At 44.5% G+C, this 26,773-nt stretch overlaps 1 protein-coding gene across 2 annotated transcripts in view; it reads left to right on the top strand.

The window, feature by feature from the left end:
* Positions 1-26,773, top strand: part of LOC141117774 (NACHT, LRR and PYD domains-containing protein 3-like) — a 445,237-nt gene that overhangs the window by 391,272 nt on the left and 27,192 nt on the right. For both annotated transcript variants that reach the window (XM_073610805.1, XM_073610806.1), the window contains exons 10-11: positions 451-615; positions 6,274-6,438. In XM_073610805.1, coding sequence (XP_073466906.1) covers positions 451-615; positions 6,274-6,438 — 330 coding nt within the window. The remainder of the gene's footprint in view (positions 1-450; positions 616-6,273; positions 6,439-26,773) is intronic.

Below are 26,773 nucleotides of genomic sequence, written 5' to 3'. Positions count from 1 at the left end.
TCTTCTCCACACCATAAGATCAAATCCTCCACCATGATGTTCAAAGGAAATCCCAAAGTACAATGGTGTCACTTTTAGTCAATGAAGTTTCCACAACATGAGTGAGACTTCTGTGACCATCAGAGTGAATCTCCACAACTGAATCCAAGACTTAGCAGAAGGTTGGAGATGAAAGCCTAGAGGTCAGTGTGAGTGTGTATGGTCCAATCCCCATACAGGAATAATGAATGGATCACACCACCTCATCCACTTCTCATGTCACATTTAGTAATTGGGGTCCACAAAAAGAGAAATCCTCCAATAGTGCAGATGATCGATCCTCTTTTATAAAGTGATCACATAATAATGATTCCAATAAAGAGAAATGAGTTCCATTCATGTAGAGAATAGTTACATTCATTCCTGGGGGAGAAATTCATTTTCTTCTGGTAACATTCTTCTCTTCTACAGATTGCATAATAATCACCTGACAGACAGTTCCTGCCCCCACCTGGCATCTGGAATAAGAAATAACCAGACACTGAGGACACTGGACCTGTCTGATAACAATCTGGAGGGTCCTCATTTTAGGGATCTGATGGAAGCTCTGACAACAAGCCGGATAGAGGAATTAGAGTGAGTATAACAGGACTGACTAAGACAATAATATTCTGGGACAGTTTTATATCTAAACCACATAAATAATATAGAAATATGAAAATGTCATCACTTTCCATCTTTAGACTCCATAAGGCTCCATGCACACTGGCTTAAAAAATGTCAGTTCCCTTGGCAGAAACACACTTTCATATAGAGATTTTATTGTACAAAGTTTAGACGAGTTTAGGAGAGTTTTGCATTTTTTCTGCCAGAAAGCTCCAATCAGAAACACGAACCAGAAGTTTTTTTTTCCTGCCTCTAAACATTGAGCTCAAAGTATGTCTTGGAACATGGAGCTGCTTCTACAGGCAGAATACAAAACTCCTATAGTAGCAGCAATGTATCAAGCCAGTGTGCATTGAGCCTAAATATCCAATACTGGACTATTACACTAGATTACCAAAAGTATTGGTACACTTGCCTTTACACACACATGAACTTTAATGGCATCCCAGTCTTAGTCTGTAGAGTTCAATATGGAGTTGGCCCACCCTTTTCAGCTATAACAGCTTAATTTCCTCTAGGAAGGCCGTCCACAAGGTTTAGGAGTGTGTCTATGGGAATGTTTGACCATTCTTCCAGAAGCACATTTGTGAGGTCAGGCACTAATGTTGGATGAAAAGGCCTGGCTCACAGACTCTGCTCTAATTCATCCCAAAGGTGTCCTATCGGGTTGAGGTCAGGACTCTGTGCAGGCCAGTCAAGTTCCTCCACCCCAAACTCACTCATCCATGTTTTTATGGACCTTGCTTTGTGCACTGGTACACAGTCATTTTGGAACAGGAAGGAGCCATCCCCAAACTGTTCCCACAAAGTTGAGAGAATGAAATTGTCCAAAATGTCTTGGTATGCTGATTCCTTAAGAGTTCCCTTCACTGGAATTAAGAGGCCAAATCCAACCCCTGAAAAACACCCCCCACACCATAATCCCCCCTCCCCCCACACCATAATCCCCCCTCCCCCCACTCCATAATACCCCCCCACACCATAATCGCCCCTCCATCAAATGATTTGCCAGTGCACAAAGCAAGGTCCATAAAGACATAGATGAGTGAGTTTGGGGTGGAGGAACTTGACTGGCCTGCACAGAGACCTGACCTCAACCCGATAGAACATCTTTGGTATTATTTAGAGTGGAGACTGCAAGCCAGACATTCTAATCCAACATGATCGTTAGTATGGTGCTTTTGACAGCCAATTCCAATTTTTCGTTCGACAAAAGCTGGATGTGCAGGCTATAAAATTTTTATCGTACATGAACTCAGCATCTGATTTTTGTTTAATCCAAAATAAATTGTGAGAGCAAGACTATGCATGCTAAGAAACAAAAGAATACATACAAAACTATTCAACACATCACGTCACTTCTGAAGTTGTATTCTGTCAGAAGGGAATTTTCATATGGAGAGTAACCTCTTCACTTTCGATATGAGACTAGCATGCCACAAAAAATGGACGAACGGTGATCCAAAAATCTGATCGTGTGTACGAGGCTTAAGACTGAGATGCCATTAAAGGTCATGTGCTTGTAAAGGCAGGCGGCGTCTCAATACTTTTGGTAATATAGTGTATGTCTAAACTACATAAACCTAATAATAATGGAGATATATTTAATCTCCTGGTTGTCTTTATATATCACCAATATCAGACAGTTCTCTAAAGCTGGATATAAAAATATAAAACATTTAATATCTGCGCTAAAAAACATGAACAACTTTGTGCAAATCGAATGAATGAAAACTAGCCGCCAGCAGGAAGTCTGATATAGAAGTACAAATAGTATAATATAATTCTATGTATAGAGCCCTACACTTAGTGACAAAATGTGTGATGAGACAAATGAGAAATCTGCAACCTACAATGTGTCCGAATACCAACACTTCTAATGTAGATGTGATAACTCCACCAATAGTGATCAATAATACAAATTCACAGCTACTTCAGTCTGTTAACATATAATGTGCAAAAATACAATATCACCCGAGGTATCCAGACAATGGCCGCAATCACATTACATAGAAAAGGAAAAGCCTCCATGTCACTGCCTGGACTCCATCATACACGGCTGCAGTCCGGAGCGCTGTGTGCTCTGAGTTCTGTGTATACTCGTGTATATGATGGAAGTGTACAATCTGTGATTCTATATATATTTAAGGATTATGCACTATGGAGGCTTTTTCTTTTCTATGTAATGTGATTGCGGCCATTGTCTTGATATCTCGGGTGATATTGGAGATACTACCTGGAGGTCTGACATTCCGTGGCACAGTCTGTTCTCATCGGAAGCCGGCTTGAGCGGAGTGGCGCTGCTGGAAGGATATAAACAAGCGTGTCTGGGCCTTATGGGGACAAACCTTTTGGTAAGTGACCTGTTTGCTCACCGGTGTGGGGGAGGTTGATTGAAGTTGCTGCAAAGAGGTGGAAGTTGATCAGCATTGATTTAATCCATCTGGATGAATCTCTGGTATTTCTGTTAGACCCCCTTCACACTGAGGCAGTTTTCAGACATTTTAGCACTAGAAATAGCACCTGAAAACTGCCTCCCATTTATTTGTATGAGTGCTTTCACACTCGGGCGGTGTGCTTGTGGGACATTAGAAAAAGTCCTGCAAGCAGCATCTTTGGGGCGGGTTATGAGCATTATAAATAGCGCACCCAAAATGCCCCTACCCATTGAAATGAATGGGCAGCACTTCCAAGCACTTTGAACGCGCCGCAAAACTGGTCTTTTTTCTTTTTTTAAAGCTGTGTTCCGGCCGAATGTATACATTTTAAATAAAAATAGCCCTATAATACACAAGCTTAATGTATTCTAGTAAAGTTAGTCTGTAAACTAAGGTCCGTTTTGTTAGATTATAGCATTAGTTTATAAAATAACAAACTTCCAGCAGGCCGTGGTCATCTTAAGTGTGGGCATCTGAAGCCAGACTGTATTTCTTCCTGGATCTCATCCTTGTAGATCTCGCACATGCTCAGTGCAGCACAAGCAGCGTGATAGGTTTCAGGTCAGGTTTCCATAGCTACGGCAGTGTCAGAGGAAGTTACTGCCCCTTAGCTATGCAAACCTCTCCTCCCCTCCTCCCTCCAGGAATAAGGAAATAAATTACAATTGCATTATTTCTTGCATTGCCTACCTGCAAATGGCGTAGAGCAAGTAAAGATGAATTTCTATGACATCACATCGTCCTGAGAAAATTGCATCACAACAACCCCCGCAAATCGCATCACAACACCCCCGCAAATCGCATCACATAGCCCCCGCAAATCGCATCACAACACCCACTGCAAATCGCATCATACAGCTCCCCACAAATCACATCACAACACCCCCCGCAAATTGCATCACAACACCCTCACAAATCGCATCACATAGCCCCCCGCAAATCGCATCACAACACCCCCCACAAATGGCTTCACATCGCTCCCTGCAAATTGTATCACAACACCCCCCGAAAAAATTGCATCACATTGCCCCCAGCAAATCACATCATACAGCTCCCCTAAATCGCATCACAACACCCCCCAAAAATTGCATCACAACACCCCCACAAATCGCATCACATAGCCCCCCACAAATCGTATCACAACACCCCCACAGATGGCATCACATCGCCCCCCGCAAATCGCATCACATAGCCCCCTGCAAATTGCTTCACAACATCCCCCGCAAATGGCATTACATCACTCCCCGCAATTCGCATCACAACACCCCCCACAAATCGCATCACATTGCCCCCAGCAAAGCATATCATAACACCCATCACATGCCCCCTTCAAAACTGCCCCATCATATTGCCACCATCAAAACTGCCCCATCAAAATTGCCCCCATCAAAATTGCCCCATCAAAACTGCCACATCAAAACTGCCCATCATATTGCCACCATCAGAATTGCCCCATCAAAACTGCCCCATCAGAATCGCCCCACCAAAACTACCCCATCATATTGCCATCATCAAGACTGCCCCATCAAAACTGCCCCCATCAAAACTGCCCCATCATATTGCTACCATAAAATCTGCCCCATCAAAACTGCCCCATCATATTGCCCTCATCAAAACTGCTCCATCAGAATTGCCCCATCAGAATTGCCCCATCAAAACTGCTCCATCATATTGCCACCATCAAAACTGCCCCATCAGAATTACCCCATCAAAACTGCCCCATCATATTCCTCTATTATAAATCAGTACATGGTGTGTCTGTCCCCTCCCCTGGGCTCTGTATGTAATCAGAGCTGAGATGCTCCAGCCGCCTCCCCCACCGCCCATCACTGTGTATAAGAAGCTTTGGTAACCATGGCAACAAAAGCGATGCTACGGCCCAGCGATGCCTATTGTCTCCTGGGATTGATGACAAATATCTCCCAGGAGGCATTGCAGAGAGGGGAGGAAATGCTGGGCCGCAGCCGAGGACAGGAAGTGCCGACTACTATACAGTATATAAAAGTGAGTTTAAGGGAAAAATATGCCAATTCTTTATCAGCACACACAGCGGATTTGGATGGAAATTACTTTAAATATGGGTGGAGCTCCACTTTAAGGTCCCATTGTCACCGGCCCACTAGCGCACGAAAAGCGCAGCTAAAGCACCGCAAAAATGACCAGCGATTTAGGGCTGTTTTATCGGCTCTGCAGTGTGAAAGGGGTCTTACTACTCAAGTCACTGTATGGTGATTGGAGATGGAAGTAGTGGTGAATGGGTTGTAGGAAATCTGCTTTTACACATTTATGAACTTTCTCTTGATATTTGTAATTTTATGAGATAACTTTGTTGCTCTTCATGTTTATGTATTTTTGTATATTATATGAAATATAGATTGAAGTATCTGTGAATAGATTGCAGGAGATTTGCCCTTCCTCACATGTATGAAAGTGTATTTTTGTAGTGAATGGAATTGTTATATCTGATCCCTATTGGTGGAATTATCACATCTAGTATAATATGGAAGACTGCAGCACTAGTATATAACATTCACACAATATAAATGTGACAATATAACAATAAAAGTGAGACTCCTCATCACAAAACTCCCTATAAGTGTATATATAACAATGGTATGGAGACTATTTCACTGATAACGAATGAAGAGAATTTATAATCAGCAGATATAAAATTAGTGCAGCAATATTAGTACAACATTTTCAAAAAAGTTCCAAATAAAGAACGGTAATAATAAAAGCTTCTCCACACCATAAGATCAAATCCTCCACCATGATGTTCTAAGGAAATCCCAAAGTACAATGGTGTCACTTTTAGTCAATGAAGTTTCCACAACATGAGTGAGACTTCTGTGACCATCAAAGTGAATCTCCACAACTGAATCCAAGACTTAGCAGAAGGTTGGAGGTGAAAGCCTAGAGGTCAGTGTGAGTGTGTATGGTCCAATCCCCATACAGGAATAATGAATGGATCACACCACCTCATCCACTTCTCATGTCACATTTAGTAATTGAGATCCACAATAAGAGAAATCCTCCAATAGTGTAGATGATCGATCGTGTTTTATAAAGTGATCTCATATTAATTATTTCAATAAAGAGAAATGAGTTCCATTCATGTAGAGAATAGTTACATTCATTCCTGGGGGAGAAATTCATTTTCTTCTGGTAACATTCTTCTCTTCTTCTACAGATTGTATAATAATCACCTGACAGACAGTTCCTGCCCCCACCTGGCATCTGGAATAAGAAATAACCAGACACTGAGGACACTGATCCTGTCTGGGAACAATCTGGAGGGTCCTCATTTCAGGGATCTGATGGAAGCTCTGACAACAAGCCGGATAGAGAAATTACAGTGAGTATAACAGGACTGACTGAGACAATAATATTCTGGGACAGTTTTATATCTAAACCACATAAATAATATAGAAATATGAAAATGTCTTCAAATTCCATCTTTAGACTCCTTAAGGCTCCATGCACACTGGGCTTAAAAAATGTCAGTTCCCTTGGCAGAAAAAACTTTCATATAGAGATTTTATTGTACAAAGTTTAGACGAGTTTAGGAGAGTTTTGCATTTTTTCTGCCAGAAAGCTCCAATCAGAAACATGAACCAGAAGTTTTTTTTTCCTGCCTCTAAACATTGAGCTCAAAGTATGTCTTGGAACATGGAGCTGCTTCTACAGGCAGAATACAAAACTCCTATAGTAGCAGCAATGTATCAAGCCAGTGTGCATGGAGCCTAAATATCCAATACTGGACTATTACACTAGATTACCAAAAGTATTGGGACACCTGCCTTTACACACACATGAACTTTAATGGCATCCCAGTCTTAGTCTGTAGGGTTCAATATGGAGTTGGCCCACCCTTTTCAGCTATAACAGCTTAATTTCTTCTGGGAATGCTGTCCACAAGGTTTAGGAGTGTGTCTATGGGAATGTTTGACCATTCTTCCAGAAGCACATTTGTGAGGTCAGGCACTAATGTTGGATGAGAAGGCCTGGCTCGCAGACTCTGCTCTAATTCATCCCAAAGGTGTCCTATCGGGTTGAGGTCGGGACTCTGTGCAGGCCAGTCAAGTTCCTCCACCCCAAACTCGCTCATCCATGTTTTTATGGACCTTGCTTTGTGCACTGGTACACAGTCATTTTGGAACAGGAAGGCGCCGTCCCCAAACTGTTCCCACAAAGTTGAGAGAATGAAATTGTCCAAAATGTCTTGGTATGCTGATGCCTTGAGAGTTCCCTTCACTGGAATTAAGAGGCCAAATCCAACCCCTGAAAAACACCCCCCACACCATAATCCCCCCTCCCCCCACTCCATAATACCCCCCCACACCATAATCGCCCCTCCACCAAATGATTTGCCAGTGCACAAAGCAAGGTCCATAAAGACATAGATGAGTGAGTTTGGGGTGGAGGAACTTGACTGGCCTGCACAGAGTCCTGACCTCAACCCGATAGAACATCTTTGGTATTATTTAGAGTGGAGACTGCAAGCCAGGCCTTCTAATCCAACATGATCGTTAGTATGGTGCTTTTGACAGCCAATTCCGATTTTTCGTCCGACAAAAGCTGGATGTGCAGGCTATAAAATTTTTATCGTACATGAACTCAGCATCTGATTTTTGTTTAATCCAAAATAAATTGTGAGAGCAAGACTATGCATGCTAAGAAACGAAAGAATACATACAAAACTATTCAACACATCACGTCACTTCTGAAGTTGTATTCTGTCAGAAGGGAATTTTCATATGGAGAGTAACCTCTTCACTTTCGATATGAGACTAGCATGCCACAAAAAAATGGACGAACGGTCATCCAAAAATCTGATCGTGTGTACGAGGATTAAGACTGAGATGCCATTAAAGTTTATGTGCTTGTAAAAGCAGGCGTCACAATACTTTTGATAATATAGTGTATGTCTAAACTACATAAACCTAATAATAATGGAGATATATTTCATCTCCTGGTTGTCTCTATATATCACCAATATCAGACAGTTCTCTAAAGCTGGATATAAAAATATAAAACATTTAATATCTGCACTAAAAAACATGAACAACTTTGTGCAAATCGAATGAATGAAAACCAGCCGCCAGCAGGAAGTCTGATATAGAAGTACAAATAGTATAATATAATTCTATGTATAGAGCCCTACACTTAGTGATAAAATGTGTGATGAGACAAATGAGAAATCTGCAATCCAACACTTCTAATGTAGATGTGATAACTCCACCAATACTGATCAATAGGGATGAGCTTCGCGTTCAAGTCGAACCCATGTTCGACTCGAACATTGGCTGTTTGGTCCTTCGCTGAATTCTGAACGTTATTGGCCATTCACGCCAAATTCGTGTGGCGCGTCACGGCCCATAATTCGCATTGCTGGCTGATGATTGGCCAAGCATGCACTATGACCCGCATGCTTGGCCAATCACAGCGCCGTCGGTAGAGAGAGCTGTTATTGGTAAAAGCCAGGGTGGCTTTGGCCAATTATGGCTCAGGGGGTTTAGAACACGTCCCCACATTATATAAGGCCGCCTGCACGGCGGCCCTGTGTAGTGTGTGTTCCAGCGTTGAAAGAGAGATAGACAAAGAGACAGTGTCATTTCATTTGAGTTAGATAGATTAGGCAGGACAATGAGTGAGTTAGCTGCACTTACAGTGTATTGTGTATATATATGCATCCCAGGTGTTGCGCATATATATATATATATATATATATATATATATATATATATATATATATATATATATATACACTGTATTCAGTTTAGCTAGATCCGTTCCTGTTATCTTCTTACTGACAGGCAGGCTTGTCTTGTTACAGTATTTACAGCTACCTGAAGAAAATTACTGGTGTTCTTTTGATCCTATTAGTACCACAGTCAGGCAGCTAGACTATTTACAGTTGGGGGCGTGGCCAAGATGGCGCTGTGAGCGGACGTGTCTGTGAGAGCTCCGCTGCAATCCGGGACTGTCTTCCTCTAAAAGGCGGCTGAGAGGCACCAAATGCCGGCAGAACCCTATACATGTACCGCCGCTCGTCCTGGACATCAAAAGGAAGGGGTAAGAAACTTAAATTCCCCCCTGTGACTAAGGAAACAGCGGCGGCCTGTACAGACCACGTGGGAACCAAGCGGCACGCTCTAATCAATATGGCCACTCAAACACTGCAGCCAGAGCAATCCTCCTCCATACAGCCAGGCCTGGCTGAGGTGCTGGCTGCCATAGGTAATTGCCAGGCCTCTCTCACCACCCTAACCACTAAGGTGGAAGCGATGCAGATAGATGTGAGGCTAATAAGACTTGATATGGACAAAATCCGCTCCAGACTGTCTGAGGCTGAGCAGCGCCTGGGGTATGTGGAAGATACTGTGGAGAATCATGGGCGGATCTGTGTGCCCTCCATACTAAAATCAGAGCCCTGGAATATAAATCCGAGGATGCAGAAAACCGCAACAGGAGGAACAATCTCCGTATTGTAGGCCTAGCAGAGGGGTTAGGGGGTCAGCGGCCGACTGAATTTATTGAAGAGCTACTCTGGAACCTTCTCCCTGAGGCCCAATTTTCGCCATTCTACGCTGTTGAGCGGGCCCATCAGATACCTCCTAAACCGGGCCCTCCTGGAGCACCACCACGCACTTTTATTCTAAAGTTTCTTAATTTCCGTGACAGGGATGAAGTGCTCAGGGCTGCCAGGGTAAAAGGAGAATTGAAGCACCAGAACAGCAGACTGCTTATCTTCCCTGACTATTCTGTTGAGACACAAAAGATTAGACGCTCTTTTGACCAGGTAAGGCAGCCATGCGTCTTAATGGCATTCGTTATAGCATACTATTTCCTGCACGGCTCCGTGTTCAGGATCTGGAGACAACCAAGTTTTTTACGTCCCCCAGGGATGCCACTGCTTGGCTGGAGTCATTGCCTCCTAATCGCTGAAGGCTGCTGGAGGGATCTGTTGCATGACTATTCAATGCTCTGTAGCGAATATTCCTCTCAATGCTAGGTGGACTAATGTTGCACCTGTTGTTCCTTTTGCAAAGCCTGCCTGCAAGAACTTTAAGTACTGTGCCCCTTGCCTCTAAGCCTGCCATTTTATTGCTTATTCAGTGGTTTATTCATCCATCCCGTGATTTGAGTGCCTGTGGGATTGGGATGAGGGAGAGAAGAAACAGTGATAGCTTATTATAATACTCCCTCTCAGTTCTACATTATACCTTGATAGACTGACTCCCTGGACTGGGCACTGGCAAACTCTAGTGCTCATGTAAGGTACTGCAAGCTTAACCATTCCATCTTTTACGTTTGCAAGTTGTTTACTACTGCCTAGATGATTGCTTTCCTTCCAGACATGTTGTTTGGGAACCTTGCTCATCCTGAAGGCACTGTACCAAATCCAGTGCTCCGCATAATAAGAAGGAAGTACACACTGACAAGAAATGGAACAGTCTGACAAACCATATTTTTTCTTTTGCTGGAACTCCATCTCCTATTTTTTAGTGGCGGCGGAGCTTCTCATTGCTCTACGTGGACGTGTTTTTCCACTAAGTGTCTGCACCCACTGGTCCACGCTCCCTGACTGTGGGGTTTTTGATGTTTGGGGAACAAAGCATTCCTGTGTTGGGGTGGGGGATGCGGGGAGGGGGGGGATTGGTTGAAGGGTTGTTTTTGTTCACTGGTTTTTTTCTTTTCAGGTGCTTAAAATTGTCTATTTTACTATTGGGATCTAATGACATAGTGCTATCCATAGTAATGAGTGTGTTGCTGGACTTGGATGCTGCCCTCACGGATTGGCCCATATTCATATTTCTAATTTACCCCATATCCAATGACTGAGTTTAGAGTAGTATCATGGAACGTGCAGGGACTTAATACCGCTGTGAAGCGTCCCCTAGTGTTTTGTTTCCTGCATAAACACAGGCCGCAGATCTGTATTCTTCAGGAGACACATATGCAGAGCAGCAGAACACCTTGCCTTAGGAAAGCCTGGGTTGGCCCAAATTACCAGTCCACTTTCTCCACGTATGCCCGTGGGGTCAGCATCCTGGTCCACAAGGAAGAAGTCAGAACTGACAAGGAAGGGAGATTTGTTATTATACATGCTAATGTCTACGATAAAAATGTGGTGTTAGTTGGTATCTATGTTCCACCGCCGGCTACTGGCAGAATCCTTCATGAGATTATGCAAATAGTCGTGCAATTTGACACCGCTTTGGTTTATCTCATGGGGGATTTCAATATGGTCCCCTCGGTAGAGTTGGATCGACTGCATTGCTCGGCACGAGACACTCCGGATCTCAGGCAGTGGGTGGACATGTTCGCCCTCACTGATATCTGGAAGCACATTTACCCGCAGTCCAAAGTATTCACCTGCCACTCAGCTACACACAAAACTCTATCGAGAATTGACCTGGCTTACGCTTCTGGTCCTGCCCTACAATTTGTTCAGGACCTATCTGTGCTTCCCAGGGGAATCTCGGATCATGCCCCATTATGTTTGACACTAGCGCTGACTGTGCCTCCAGGAACTCGCCTATGGCGCTTGTCTAGATTTTGGGCCAATGATGAGAGATTACTGGAACCTCTCACGGCCTCCATCTGCAATTTCTGGACGGACAACGCGGGTTCAGTTTCCCCGCCTGTTCTCTGGGATTCTTTTAAAGCTTGGATGTGGGGGGAATATGGGGTCAATATTAATAGATTGAAACGGGAATCCACTCACTCCCTTGAAAATCTTGAAGAGCAGGCAGCTAGGCTGGAATCGGAATATGTCTCTGCTCCTGATGATGAACGGTATAGGGCATGGAAGCGAGCTCTACAAGCTCTATCCACTGAAAGGATGACTCAAACAGACAAAGCATTACTTTATTCAGCACAGAGGGTGTTTGAGCATGGGAGGAAGAATGGGAAGTTGCTGGCATGGCTGGCTAGGGGAAGCATACCCTCAACCCCTATAGGTTCCATTAAAGATGGGTCGGATCAAATTCTTACAACTCCCAGTAGAATTAACGATCAATTTAGTGACTATTTTCGGGAGGTTTACTCCTCTAGAGCAGCTGCTTCTGACTCCTCCATATCCTCCTTCCTTGATTCCCTATCCATTCCCGTTTTGTCTGATGAGGCAAGAGAGGGCCTAGAGGCAGATATTACACTGGAGAAGATTCAGGTAGCCATGGGGCATCTCCGGGGAGGGAAGGCCCCTGGGGCAGATGGGTTACCATCTGAATTTTATTCCAGTTTTTCTGAGCTCCTGGCTCCCAAATTAACCTCACTACTCTCTAAATTTGCGACATTGGAGACTCTGCCTGATACCATGAACGAGGCAATTATTGTACTGGTTCCTAAACCCGGTAAGGATCCACTTGACTGTGCATCCTACAGGCCCATATCTTTAATTAATGTGGATGCGAAGATTTTTGCTAAGGTCTTGGCTATCCGTCTATCTCATGTTATTGAAGATCTGATTAGCATTGATCAGACGGGTTTTATGCCGGGTAAGGGAACTGACATCAATATTCGATGCCTGTTACTCAATCTAACTGTCTCGCATGACATTCTGGGGTCCAGAGTTATTGCCTCTCTTGACGCCGAAAAGGCGTTTGACTCGGTTGAATGGAACTTTTTGTGGGAAACCTTGCGCAGATTCGGATTTGGACCCAAATTTATCAATGGTGTACAATTACTATACCAAACCCCCAGAGCTTGCGTACGCACTAATAATTGGGTCTGGGACCCCTTCAATTTATATTGTGGTACGAGGCAGGGATGTCCGCTCTCCCCCAGCCTGTTTGCCCTGGCACTGGAGCCCCTGGCTATTGCTATTAGGGGTGCTTCGGATGTCCGGGGCTTGCGGGTGGGTATGTTGGAAGAGCGCCTCTCCCTCTATGCCGATGATGCACTTTTATATTTGAACGACGACGGGCCCTCTCTGCAAGCTGCTCTGCGTATATTTGATAATTTTGGTGGACTGTCGGGGGTTAAAATAAATTGGACCAAATCTGTTATATTCCCTTTAGAGGCAGGCGTTACCTCTGGACCCCAATCCTTCCCGCTGCAAATGGTAAAGGAGTTTAAATATTTAGGGATAGTGATCACAAGAAACCCCTCTGAATTCATTGCCAAAAATCTAACCCCTGTAATACATACACTGCGCACAAAATGCTCTGCATGGGGGAACTTACCACTTAATCTTCTTGGACACATCAATCTCCTTAAAATGATGATATTACCTAAGTTCAACTATCTATTCAGAAATTGCCCAGTTTGGGTTCCTATTGCATTATTTAGGGAGATTGATTGGCTAGTGAGTTTGTTTATTTGGGCCGGGGGAACCCCTAGGCTGGCTCGATCCACATTGTAGTTTGGGGGGGCTGGCTCTACCCAATTTTCAAACCTATTTCTGGGCAGCCATGCTAGTAACAGTGCATTGGTGGTATCAGGGCTCAAGATCTAATGCTGCGGTCTGTCTTGAAGCCAACAGTTTGGGCTCCCTGACTGACCTCTGTAACTTCCCTTATAGAGGGCCGGGGGCTTACCCTGAGGTACCCGGACCTACTCGGGCAACCTGGAAGGTATGGGTGGCTGCTAGACGGAGGTTCCATAAGCCGGGGCAGCTATCCTCGGCTCATCCATTGTGGGGAAACCCAGCACTACACCATTTCCGTACAATTCCAGATCCTCAAGTCTGGGCTAGATACGGTATTACCACTGGAGCATATAATGCCTAGAGGAGAACTGCTCTCTTTTCAGGAGTTGATGACTAAATTTGGGCTACCGCAATGGATGAGATTTCGGTATCTCCAGCTTAGACAGGTGACTAGGGCTCAATTCCCACAACCCCCTATCCTACAAGCCGACCCCATTGAAGAACTCTTGTCCCCTGCGATCTATTGAAACCTCTATCCTATCTCTATAATGCGCTGTTGGGCAAGGACTCCCCCAAAATAGAAAAGCTGTGGGAAAGTTGGCAGGCGGATATCCCATCGTTGGACAAGGAGGGTTGGGACGATTGTCTAGATTACGGCCCTAAATTAGTGATAGCGTCTAGGGATAAACTGATACAGGTCAAATTTATACATAGGGTTTACTACACCCCGCAGAGACTCCATCGCATATTCCCTGAGAGAGATCCTGTATGTCCTCAATGCAAGATGCAAATTGGTACCTTTTTTTCATATGTTCTGGGAGTGCCCCATCATAGTGACATTTTGGTCTGCGATTTTTGGAGAAATGAATTCCAGATTGGAAGTATCCCTTCCGGTTCTGCCTGCGCTAGCTCTGTTGGGGGTGTTTGATGATGAACAAAGGCCCTATCATCTTAAACTCCTAATTTCCTATCTTCTTTTTTATGCAAAAAAGGAAATCCTTATGAAGTGGATTGATTCTTCCCCTTCGTCGGTTGCGGCCTGGGAGGCACAGATTGAAGCAGCCATCCCCATGTACAGAATGACATATATAAACTGTGGGTGTCCATGGAAATTTGAAAAAGTTTGGGCTCAGTGGATGGCCTCTTAGGGATATACACTCCATCCTGTTTCCTAAATGTATTTGGTGGGTGGGGGGTGGATCTAGTGGGCGGAAACTCAGAAGTACTTGGTTATTAGTTTTGAAATTTCTTTTTACAATGCCATATTGTTATATATACTAAGTAGAACATATTGTGGTAAAGCATGTACACCTATTATGTAGAGCTGTGTATTGTGTCAATCGGTATTCTGTAATTATGCCTTCTTTGACAATAAAGCACCTTTGTTTTGTTAAAAAAAAGACTATTTACAGTTAGTGCAGTGTGTCCTGCTCACAGTGTTTAGCTAAAACTACAAGTTAGTGTGGTGCGTCCTGCTCACAGTGTTCAGCTAAACCTACAAGTTATTTTTTTATGAGCTCTGCACAGTGTTCATCTAAAGCTACAAGTTAGTGCAGTGCGTCCTGCTCACAGTGTTCAGCTAAAACTACAAGTTAGTGTAGTGAGACCTCTGCACAGTGTTCATCTAAAGCTACAAGTTAGTGCAGTGCGTCCTGCTCACAGTGTTCAGCTAAAACTACAAGTTAGTGTGGTGCGTCCTACTCACATTGTTCAGCTAAAACTACATGTTAGTGTAGTGAGACCTCTGCACAGTGTTCATCTAAAGCTATAAGTTAGTGCGGTGCGTCCTGCTCACAGTGTTCAGCTAAACTACAAGTTAGTGTAGTGAGACCTCTGCACAGTGTTCATCTAAAGCTATAATTTAGTGCAGTGCATCTTGCTCACAGTGTTCAGCTAAAACTACAAGTTAGTGCAGTGCTTCCTGCTCACAGTGTTCAGCTAAAACTACAAGTTAGTGTAGTGAGACCTCTGCACAGTGTTCATCTAAAGCTACAAGTTAGTGCAGTGCGTCCTGCTCACAGTGTTCAGCTAAAACTACAAGTTAGTGTAGTGAGACCTCTGCACAGTGTTCATCAACAGCTACAAGTTAGTGCAGTGCGTCCTGCTCACAGTGTTCAGCTAAAACTACAAGTTAGTGTAGTGAGACCTCTGCACAGTGTTCATCTAAAGCTATAAGTTAGTGCAGTGCATCCTGCTCACAGTGTTCAGCTAAAACTACAAGTTAGTGTAGTGAGACCTCTGCACAGTGTTCATCTAAAGCTACAAGTTAGTGCAGTGCATCCTGCTCACAGTGTTCAGCTAAAACTACAAGTTAGTGTAGTGAGACCTCTGCACAGTGTTCATCTAAAGCTACAAGTTAGTGCAGTGCGTCCTGCTCACAGTGTTCAGCTAAAACTACAAGTTAGTGTGGTGCGTCCTACTCACATTGTTCAGCTAAAACTACATGTTAGTGTAGTGAGACCTCTGCACAGTGTTCATCTAAAGCTATAAGTTAGTGCGGTGCGTCCTGCTCAGTGTTCAGCTAAACTACAAGTTAGTGTAGTGAGACCTCTGCACAGTGTTCATCTAAAGCTATAATTTAGTGCAGTGCATCTTGCTCACAGTGTTCAGCTAAAACTACAAGTTAGTGTGGTGCGTCCTCCTCACAGTGTTCAGTTAAACTACAAGTTAGTGTAGTGAGACCTCTGCACCGTGTTCATCTAAAGCTACAAGTTAGTGCAGTGCGTCCTGCTTACAGTGTTCAGCTAAAACTACAAGTTAGTGTGGTGCGTCCTCCTCACAGTGTTCAGCTAAACCTACAAGTTATTTTTTTGTGAGCTCTGCGCAGTGTTCATCTAGAGCTACAAGTTAGTGTAGTGCGTCCTGCTCACAGTGTTCAGCTAAAACTACAAGTTAGTGTAGTGAGACCTCTGCACAGTGTTCATCTAAAGCTTCAAGTTAGTGCAGTGCGTCCTCCTCACAGTGTTTAGCTAAACCTACAAGTTATTTTTTTTGCGATCTCTGCACAGTGTTAATCTAAAGCTACAAGTTAGTGTAGTGCGTCCTGCTCACAGTGTTCACGTAAAAAAACAAGTTAGTGTGGTGCGTCCACCTCACAGTGTTCATCTAAAGCTACAAATTAGTGTAGTGCGTCCTGCTCAGTGTTCATCTAAAGCTACAAGTTAGTGTAGTGCCTCCTCCTCACAGTGTTCAGCTAAACCTACAAGTTATTTTTTTGCGAGCTTTGCACAGTGTTCATCTAAAGCTACAAGTTAGTGCAGTGCATCCTGCTCAGTGTTCAGCTAAAACTACAAGTTAGTGCAGTGCGTCCTGCTCACAGTGTTCAGCTAAAACTACAAGTTAGTGTAGTGAGACCTCTGCACAGTGTTCATCTAAAGCTACAAGTTAGTGCAGTGCGTCCTGCTCACAGTGTTCAGCTAAAACTACAAGTTGGTGTAGTGCATCCTGCTCACAGTGTTCAGCTAAAACTACAAGTTAGTGCAGTGCGTCCTGCTCACAGTGTTCAGCTAAAACTACAAGTTAGTGTAGTGAGACCTCTGCACAGTGTTCATCTAAAGCTACAAGTTAGTGCAGTGCGTCCTGCTCACAGTGTTCAGCTAAAACTACAAGTTAGTGTAGTGAGACCTCTGCACAGTGTTCATCTAAAGCTACAAGTTAGTGCAGTGCGTCCTGCTCACAGTGTTCACGTAAAACTACAAGTTAGTGTGGTGCGTCCACCTCACAGTGTTCATCTAAAGCTACAAGTTAGTGTAGTGCGTCCTGCTCACAGTGTTCACGTAAAACTACAAGTTAGTGTGGTGCGTCCACCTCACAGTGTTCATCTAAAGCTACAAGTTAGTGTAGTGCGTCCTGCTCACAGTGTTCATCTAAAGCTACAAGTTAGTGTAGTGCCCCCTCCTCACAGTGTTCAGCTAAACCTACAAGTTATTTTTTTACGAGCTCTGCACAGTGTTCATCTAAAGCTACAAGTTAGTGTAGTGCGTCCTGCTCACAGTGTTCAGCTAAAACTACAAGTTAGTGTAGTGAGACCTCTGCACAGTGTTCATCTAAAGCTACAAGTTAGTGCAGTGCGTCCTGCTCACAGTGTTCAGCTAAAACTACAAGTTAATGTAGTGAGACCTCTGCACAGTGTTCATCTAAAGCTACAAGTTAGTGTAATGCGTCCTGCTCACAGTGTTCAGCTAAAACTACAAGTTAGTGTAGTGAGACCTCTGCACAGTGTTCATCTAAAGCTACAAATTAGTGTAGTGCATCCTGCTCACAGTGTTCAGCTAAAACTACAAGTTAGTGTAGTGCGTCCTCCTCACAGTGTTCAGCTAAACCTACAAGTTATTTTTTTGCGAGCTCTGCACAGTGTTCATCTAAAGCTACAAGTTAGTGCAGTGCGTCTTGCTCACAGTGTTCAGCTAAAACTACAAGTTAGTGTAGTGAGACCTCTGCACAGTGTTCATCTAAAGCTATAAGTTAGTGCAGTGCGTCCTGCTCACAGTGTTCAGCTAAACTACAAGTTAATGCAGTGCGTCCTGCTCACAGTGTTCAGCTAAAACTACAAGTTAATGTAGTGAGACCTCTGCACAATGTTCAGCTAAAGCTACAAGTTAGTGTAGTGCGTCCTGCTCACAGTGTTCAGCTAAAACTACAAGTTAGTGTAGTGAGACCTCTGCACAGTGTTCATCTAAAGCTACAAGTTAGTGTAGTGCATCCTGCTCACAGTGTTCAGCTAAAACTACAAGTTAGTGTGGTGTGTCCTCCTCACAGTGTTCAGCTAAACCTACAAGTTAGTGTAGTGAGACCTCTGCACAGTGTTCATCTAAAGCTACAAGTTAGTGCAGTGCGTCCTGCTCACAGTGTTCAGCTAAAACTACAAGTTGGTGTAGTGCGTCCTGCTCACAGTGTTCATCTAAAACTACAAGTTAGTGTACTGCGTCCTGCTCACAGTGTTCAGCTAAAACTACAAGTTAGTGCAGTGCGTCCTGCTCACAGTGTTCAGCTAAACTACAAGTTAGTGTAGTGAGACCTCTGCACAGTGTTCATCTAAAGCTACAAGTTAGTGTAGTGCGTCCTGCTCACAGTGTTCAGCTAAAACTACAAGTTAGTGCAGTGCGTCCTGCTCACAGTATTCAGCTAAAACTACAAGTTAGTGTGGTGCGTCCACCTCACAGTGTTCATCTAAAGCTACAAGTTAGTGTAGTGCGTCCTGCTCAGTGTTCATCTAAAGCTACAAGTTAGTGTGGTGCGTCCTCCTCAGTGTTCAGCTAAACCTACAAGTTATTTTTTTGCGAGCTCTGCACAGTGTTCATCTAAAGCTACAAGTTGCTGCAGTGCGTCCTGCTCACAGTGTTCAGCTAAAACTACAAGTTAGTGTAGTGCGTCCTCCTCACAGTGTTCAGCTAAAACTACAAGTTAGTGTAGTGAGACCTCTGCACAGTGTTCATCTACAGCTACAAGTTACTGCAGTGCGTCCTGCTCACAGTGTTCAGCTAAAACTACAAGTTAGTGTGGTGCGTCCTCCTCACAGTGTTCAGCTAAACCTACAAGTTAGTGTAGTGAGACCTCTGCACAGTGTTCATCTAAAGCTACAAGTTAGTGCAGTGCGTCCTACTCAGTGTTCAGCTAAAACTACAAGTTAGTGTAGTGAGACCTCTGCACAGTGTTCATCTAAAGCTACAAGTTAGTGCAGTGCGTCCTGCTCACAGTGTTCATCTAAAGCTACAAGTTAGTGCAGTGCGTCCTGCTCAGTGTTCAGCTAAAACTACAAGTTAGTGCAGTGCGTCCTGCTCATAGTGTTCAGCTAAAACTACAAGTTAGTGTGGTGCGTCCACCTCACAGTGTTCAGCTAAACCTACAAGTTAGTGTAGTGAGACCTCTGCACAGTGTTCATCTAAAGCTACAAGTAACTGCAGTGCGTCCTGCTCACAGTGTTCAGCTAAAACTACAAGTTAGTGTGGTGCGTCCACCTCACAGTGTTCATCTAAAGCTACAAGTTAGTGTAGTGCGTCCTGCTCACAGTGTTCATCTAAAGCTAAAAGTTAGTGTTGTGCGTCCTCCTCACAGTGTTCAGCTAAACCTACAAGTTATTTTTTTTTGCGAGCTCTGCACAGTGTTCATCTAAAGCTACAAGTTAGTGCAGTGCATCCTGCTCACAGTGTTCAGCTAAAACTACAAGTTAGTGTAGTGAGACCTCTGTACAGTGTTCATCTAAAGCTACAAGTTAGTGCAGTGCGTCCTGCTCACAGTGTTCAGCTAAAACTACAAGTTAGTGTAGTGAGACCTCTGCACAGTGTTCATCTAAAGCTACAAGTTAGTGCAGTGCGTCCTGCTCACAGTGTTCAGCTAAAACTACAAGTTAGTGTAGTGAGACCTCTGCACAGTGTTCATCTAAAGCTATAAGTTAGTGCAGTGCATCCTGCTCACAGTGTTCAGCTAAAACTACAAGTTAGTGTAGTGAGACCTCTGCACAGTGTTCATCTAAAGCTACAAGTTAGTGCAGTGCATCCTGCTCACAGTGTTCAGCTAAAACTACAAGTTAGTGTAGTGAGACCTCTGCACAGTGTTCATCTAAAGCTACAAGTTAGTGCAGTGCGTCCTGCTCACAGTGTTCAGCTAAAACTACAAGTTAGTGTGGTGCGTCCTACTCACATTGTTCAGCTAAAACTACATGTTAGTGTAGTGAGACCTCTGCACAGTGTTCATCTAAAGCTATAAGTTAGTGCGGTGCGTCCTGCTCACAGTGTTCAGCTAAACTACAAGTTAGTGTAGTGAGACCTCTGCACAGTGTTCATCTAAAGCTATAATTTAGTGCAGTGCATCTTGCTCACAGTGTTCAGCTAAAACTACAAGTTAGTGTGGTGCGTCCTCCTCACAGTGTTCAGTTAAACTACAAGTTAGTGTAGTGAGACCTCTGCACCGTGTTCATCTAAAGCTACAAGTTAGTGCAGTGCGTCCTGCTTACAGTGTTCAGCTAAAACTACAAGTTAGTGTGGTGCGTCCTCCTCACAGTGTTCAGCTAAACCTACAAGTTATTTTTTTGTGAGCTCTGCGCAGTGTTCATCTAGAGCTACAAGTTAGTGTAGTGCGTCCTGCTCACAGTGTTCAGCTAAAACTACAAGTTAGTGTAGTGAGACCTCTGCACAGTGTTCATCTAAAGCTTCAAGTTAGTGCAGTGCGTCCTCCTCACAGTGTTTAGCTAAACCTACAAGTTATTTTTTTGCGATCTCTGCACAGTGTTAATCTAAAGCTACAAGTTAGTGTAGTGCGTCCTGCTCACAGTGTTCACGTAAAAAAACAAGTTAGTGTGGTGCGTCCACCTCACAGTGTTCATCTAAAGCTACAAATTAGTGTAGTGCGTCCTGCTCAGTGTTCATCTAAAGCTACAAGTTAGTGTAGTGCCTCCTCCTCACAGTGTTCAGCTAAACCTACAAGTTATTTTTTTGCGAGCTTTGCACAGTGTTCATCTAAAGCTACAAGTTAGTGCAGTGCATCCTGCTCAGTGTTCAGCTAAAACTACAAGTTAGTGCAGTGCGTCCTGCTCACAGTGTTCAGCTAAAACTACAAGTTAGTGTAGTGAGACCTCTGCACAGTGTTCATCTAAAGCTACAAGTTAGTGCAGTGCGTCCTGCTCACAGTGTTCAGCTAAAACTACAAGTTGGTGTAGTGCATCCTGCTCACAGTGTTCAGCTAAAACTACAAGTTAGTGCAGTGCGTCCTGCTCACAGTGTTCAGCTAAAACTACAAGTTAGTGTAGTGAGACCTCTGCACAGTGTTCATCTAAAGCTACAAGTTAGTGCAGTGCGTCCTGCTCACAGTGTTCAGCTAAAACTACAAGTTAGTGTAGTGAGACCTCTGCACAGTGTTCATCTAAAGCTACAAGTTAGTGCAGTGCGTCCTGCTTACAGTGTTCACGTAAAACTACAAGTTAGTGTGGTGCGTCCACCTCACAGTGTTCATCTAAAGCTACAAGTTAGTGTAGTGCGTCCTGCTCACAGTGTTCACGTAAAACTACAAGTTAGTGTGGTGCGTCCACCTCACAGTGTTCATCTAAAGCTACAAGTTAGTGTAGTGCGTCCTGCTCACAGTGTTCATCTAAAGCTACAAGTTAGTGTAGTGCCCCCTCCTCACAGTGTTCAGCTAAACCTACAAGTTATTTTTTTACGAGCTCTGCACAGTGTTCATCTAAAGCTACAAGTTAGTGTAGTGCGTCCTGCTCACAGTGTTCAGCTAAAACTACAAGTTAGTGTAGTGAGACCTCTGCACAGTGTTCATCTAAAGCTATAAGTTAGTGCAGTGCGTCCTGCTCACAGTGTTCAGCTAAACTACAAGTTAATGCAGTGCGTCCTGCTCAGTGTTCAGCTAAAACTACAAGTTAATGTAGTGAGACCTCTGCACAATGTTCAGCTAAAGCTACAAGTTAGTGTAGTGCGTCCTGCTCACAGTGTTCAGCTAAAACTACAAGGTAGTGTAATGAGACCTCTGCACAGTGTTCATCTAAAGCTACAAGTTAGTGTAGTGCATCCTGCTCACAGTGTTCAGCTAAAACTACAAGTTAGTGTGGTGTGTCCTCCTCACAGTGTTCAGCTAAACCTACAAGTTAGTGTAGTGAGACCTCTGCACAGTGTTCATCTAAAGCTACAAGTTAGTGCAGTGCGTCCTGCTCACAGTGTTCAGCTAAAACTACAGGTTAGTGTGGTGTGTCCTCCTCACAGTGTTCAGCTTAAACTACAAGTTAGTGTAGTGAGACCTCTGCACAGTGTTCATCTAAAGCTACAAGTTAGTACAGTGCGTCCTGCTCACAGTGTTTAGCTAAAACTACAAGTTAGTGTAGTGAGACCCCTGCACAGTGTTTATCTAAAGCTATAAGTTAGTGCAGTGCGTCCTGCTCACAGTGTTCAGCTAAAACTACAGGTTAGTGTAGTGAGACCTCTGCACAGTGTTCATCTAAAGCTACAAGTTAGTGCAGTGCGTCCTGCTCACAGTGTTCAGCTAAAACTACAAGTTGGTGTAGTGCGACCTCTGCACAGTGTTCATCTAAAGCTACAAGTTGGTGCAGTGCGTCCTGCTCACAGTGTTCAGCTAAAACTACAAGTTGGTGTAGTGCGTCCTGCTTACAGTGTTCAGTAGAAATGAGCTTCGATTTCGAGTCGAACTCATGTTCGACTCGAACATTGGCTGTTCGCAAGTTCACCGAACAGCGAACAATTTGGGGTGTTCGCGGCAAATTCGAATGCCGCGGAACACCCTTTAAAAGTCTATGGGAGAAATCAAAAGTGCTAATTTTAAAGGCTAATATGCAAGTTATTGTCATAAAAAGTGTTTGGGGACCTGGGTCCTGCCCCAGGGGACATGGATCAATGCAAAAAAAAGTTTTAAAAATGGCCGTTTTTTCAGGAGCAGTGATTTTAATAATACTTAAAGTCAATCAATAAAAGTGTAATATCCCTTTAAATTTCATAGCTGGGGGGTGTCTATAGTATGCCTGTAAAGGGGCGCATGTTTCCTGTGTTTAGAACAGTCTGACAGCAAAATGACATTTTGAAGGAAAAAACTCATTTAAAACTACCCGCGGCTATTGCATTGCCGACAATACACATAGAAGTTCATTGATAAAAACGGCATGGGAATTCCCCAAAGGGGAACCCCGAACCAAAATTAAAAAAAAAAAATGACGTGGGGGTCCCCCTAAATTCCATACCAGGCCCTTCAGGTCTGGTATGGATTTTAAGGGGAACCCCGCGCCAAAAAAAAATAAAAAAACGGCGTGGGGTCCCCCCAAAAATCCATACCAGACCCTTATCCGAGCACGCAACCTGGCAGGCCGCAGGAAAAGAGGGGGGGACAAGAGTGCGGCCCCCCCTCCCTCCTGAACCGTACCAGGCCACATGCCCTCAACATTGGGAGGGTGCTTTGGGGTAGCCCCCCAAAACACCTTGTCCCCATGTTGATGAGGACAAGGGCCTCATCCCCACAACCCTGGCCGGTGGTTGTGGGGGTCTGCGGGCGGGGGGCTTATCGGAATCTGGCAGCCCCCTTTAACAAGGTGACCCCCAGATCCCGGCCCCCCCCTGTGTGAAATGGTAAGGGGGTACATAAGTACCCTTACCATTTCACGAAAAAAGTGTCAAAAATGTTAAAAATGACAAGAGACAGTTTTTGACAATTCCTTTTATTTAAATGCTTCTTCTTTCTTCTATCTTCCTTCATCTTCTGGTTCTTCTGGCTCTTCTGGTTCTTCTGGTTCTTCCTCCGGCGTTCTCGTCCAGCATCTCCTCCGCGGCGTCTTCTGTCTTCTTCTCCTCGGGCCGCTCCGCACCCATGGCATGGGGGGGAGGCTCCCGCTCTTCTCTTCTTCTCTTCTTCTTTTCTTCTTTTCTTCTTTTCTTCTCTTCTTCTCTTCTTCTTCATTTTCTTCTCCGGGCCGCTCCGCAATCCATGCTGGCATGGAGGGAGGCTCCCGCTGTGTGACGGCGCTCCTCGTCTGACAGTTCTTAAATAACGGGGGGCGGTGCCACCCGGTGACCCCGCCCCCCTCTGACGCACGGTGACTTGACGGGACTTCCCTGTGGCATTCCCCGTGACGTCACAGGGAAGTCCCGTCAAGTCACCGTGCGTCAGAGGGGGGCGGGGTCACCGGGTGGCCCCGCCCCCCCCCCGTTTAAGAACTGTCAGACGAGGAGCGCCGTCACACAGCGGGAGCCTCCCTCCAAGCCAGCATGGATTGCGGAGCGGCCCGGAGAAGAAAATGAAGAAGAAGAGAAGAAGAGAAGAAGAGAAGAAGAGAAGAAGAGAAGAAGAGAAGAAGAGAAGAAGAGAAGAAGAGAAGAAAAGAAGAGCGGGAGCCTCCCCCCATGCCATGGGTGCGGAGCGGCCCGAGGAGAAGAAGACAGAAGACGCCGCGGAGGAGATGCTGGACGAGAACACCGGAGGAAGAACCAGAAGAACCAGAAGAGCCAGAAGAACCAGAAGATGAAGGAAGATAGAAGAAAGAAGAAGCATTTAAATAAAGGAATTGTCAAAAACTGTCTCTTGTCATTTTTAACATTTTTGACACTTTTTTCGTGAAATGGTAGGGGTACTTATGTACCCCCTTACCATTTCACACAGGGGGGGGGCCAGGATCTGGGGGTCACCTTGTTAAAGGGGGCTTCCAGATTCCGATAAGCCCCCCGCCCGCAGACCCCCACAACCACCGGCCAGGGTTGTGGGGATGAGGCCCTTGTCCTCATCAACATGGGGACAAGGTGTTTTGGGGGGCTACCCCAAAGCACCCTCCCAATGTTGAGGGCATGTGGCCTGGTACGGTTCAGGAGGGAGGGGGGGCCGCACTCTCGTCCCCCCCTCTTTTCCTGCGGCCTGCCAGGTTGCGTGCTCGGATAAGGGTCTGTTATGGAATTTAGGGGGAACCCCACGTCATTTTTTTTTTTAAATTTTGGCCGGGGTTCCCCTTAATATCCATACCAGACCTGAAGGGCCTGGTATGGAATTTAGGGGGACCCCCACGTCATTTTTTTTTTTTTAATTTTGGTTCGGGGTTCCCCTTTGGGGAATTCCCATGCCGTTTTTATCAATGAACTTCTATGTGTATTGTCGGCAATGCAATAGCCGCGGGTAGTTTTAAATGAGTTTTTTCCTTCAAAATGTCATTTTGCTGTCAGACTGTTCTAAACACAGGAAACATGCGCCCCTTTACAGGCACACTATAGACACCCCCCAGGTACGAAATTTAAAGGGATATTACACTTTTATTGTTTGACTTTAAGCATTATTAAAATCACTGCTCCTGAAAAAACGGCCGTTTTTAAAACTTTTTTTTGCATTGATCCATGTCCCCTGGGGCAGGACCCAGGTCCCCAAACACTTTTTATGACAATAACTTGCATATAAGCCTTGAAAATTAGCACTTTTGATTATTCATGTTCGTGTCCCATAGACTTTAACGGTGTTCGCATGTTCGAACAAACTTTTTTCCTGTTCGCATGTTCTGGTGCGAACCGAACAGGGGGGTGTTCGGCTCATCCCTAGTGTTCAGCTAAAACTACAAGTTAGTGTACTGCGTCCTGCTCACAGTGTTCAGCTAAAACTACAAGTTAGTGTAGTGAGACCTCTGCACAGTGTTCATCCAAAGCTTCAAGTTAATGCAGTGTGTCCTGCTCACAGTGTTCAGCTAAAACTACAAGTTAGTGTAGTGAGACCTCTGCACAGTGTTCATCTAAAGCTACAAGTTAGTGCAGTGCGTCCTGCTCACAGTGTTCAGCTAAAACTACAAGTTAGTGTAGTGAGACCTCTGCACAGTGTTCATCTAAAGCTTCAAGTTAGTGCAGTGCGTCCTGCTCACAGTGTTCAGCTAAAACTACAAGTTAGTGTAGTGAGACCTCTGCACAGTGTTCATCTAAAGCTATAAGTTAGTGCGGTGCGTCCTGCTCACAGTGTTCAGCTAAACCTACAAGTTATTTTTTTGTGAGCTCTGCACAGTGTTCATCTAAAGCTACAAGTTAGTGTGGTGCGTCCTCCTCACAGTGTTCAGCTAAACATACAAGTTATTTTTTTGCGAGCTCTGCACAGTGTTCATCTAAAGCTAAAAGTTAGTGTAGTGCGTCCTGCTCACAGTGTTCAGCTAAAACTACAAGTTAGTGTAGTGAGACCTCTGCACAGTGTTCATCTAAAGCTACAAGTTAGTGTAGTGCGTCCTGCTCACAGTGTTCAGCTAAAACTACAAGTTAGTGTGGTGTGTCCTCCTCACAGTGTTCAGCTAAACCTACAAGTTAGTGTAGTGAGACCTCTGCACAGTGTTCATCTAAAGCTACAAGTTAGTGCAGTGCGTCCTGCTCACAGTGTTCAGCTAAAACTACAAGTTAGTGTAGTGAGACCCCTGCACAGTGTTCATCTAAAGCTATAAGTTAGTGCAGTGCGTCCTGCTCACAGTGTTCAGCTAAAACTACAAGTTGGTGTAGTGCGTCCTGCTCAGCGTTCAGCTAAAACTACAAGTTGGTGTAGTGCGTCCTGCTCACAGTGTTTAGCTAAAACTACAAGTTGGTGTACTGCGTCCTGCTCACAGTGTTCAGCTAAAACTACAATTTAGTGTAGTGAGACCTCTGCACAGTGTTCATCTAAAGCTATAAGTTAGTGCAGTGCGTCCTGCTCACAGTGTTCAGCTAAAACTACAAGTTAGTGCAGTGCATCCTGCTCACAGTGTTCAGCTAAAACTACAAGTTAGTGCAGTGCGTCCTGCTCACAGTGTTCAGCTAAAACTACAAGTTAGTGTAGTGAGACCTCTGCACAGTGTTCATCTAAAGCTATAAGTTAGTGCAGTGCGTCCTGCTCA

This window comes from Aquarana catesbeiana, linkage group LG13, assembly GCF_042186555.1.
Source record: "Aquarana catesbeiana isolate 2022-GZ linkage group LG13, ASM4218655v1, whole genome shotgun sequence".
NCBI lineage: Eukaryota > Metazoa > Chordata > Amphibia > Anura > Ranidae > Aquarana > Aquarana catesbeiana.
Note: the sequence above shows the minus strand (reverse complement) of the source record. Positions and strands in the feature narration are given on the sequence as shown.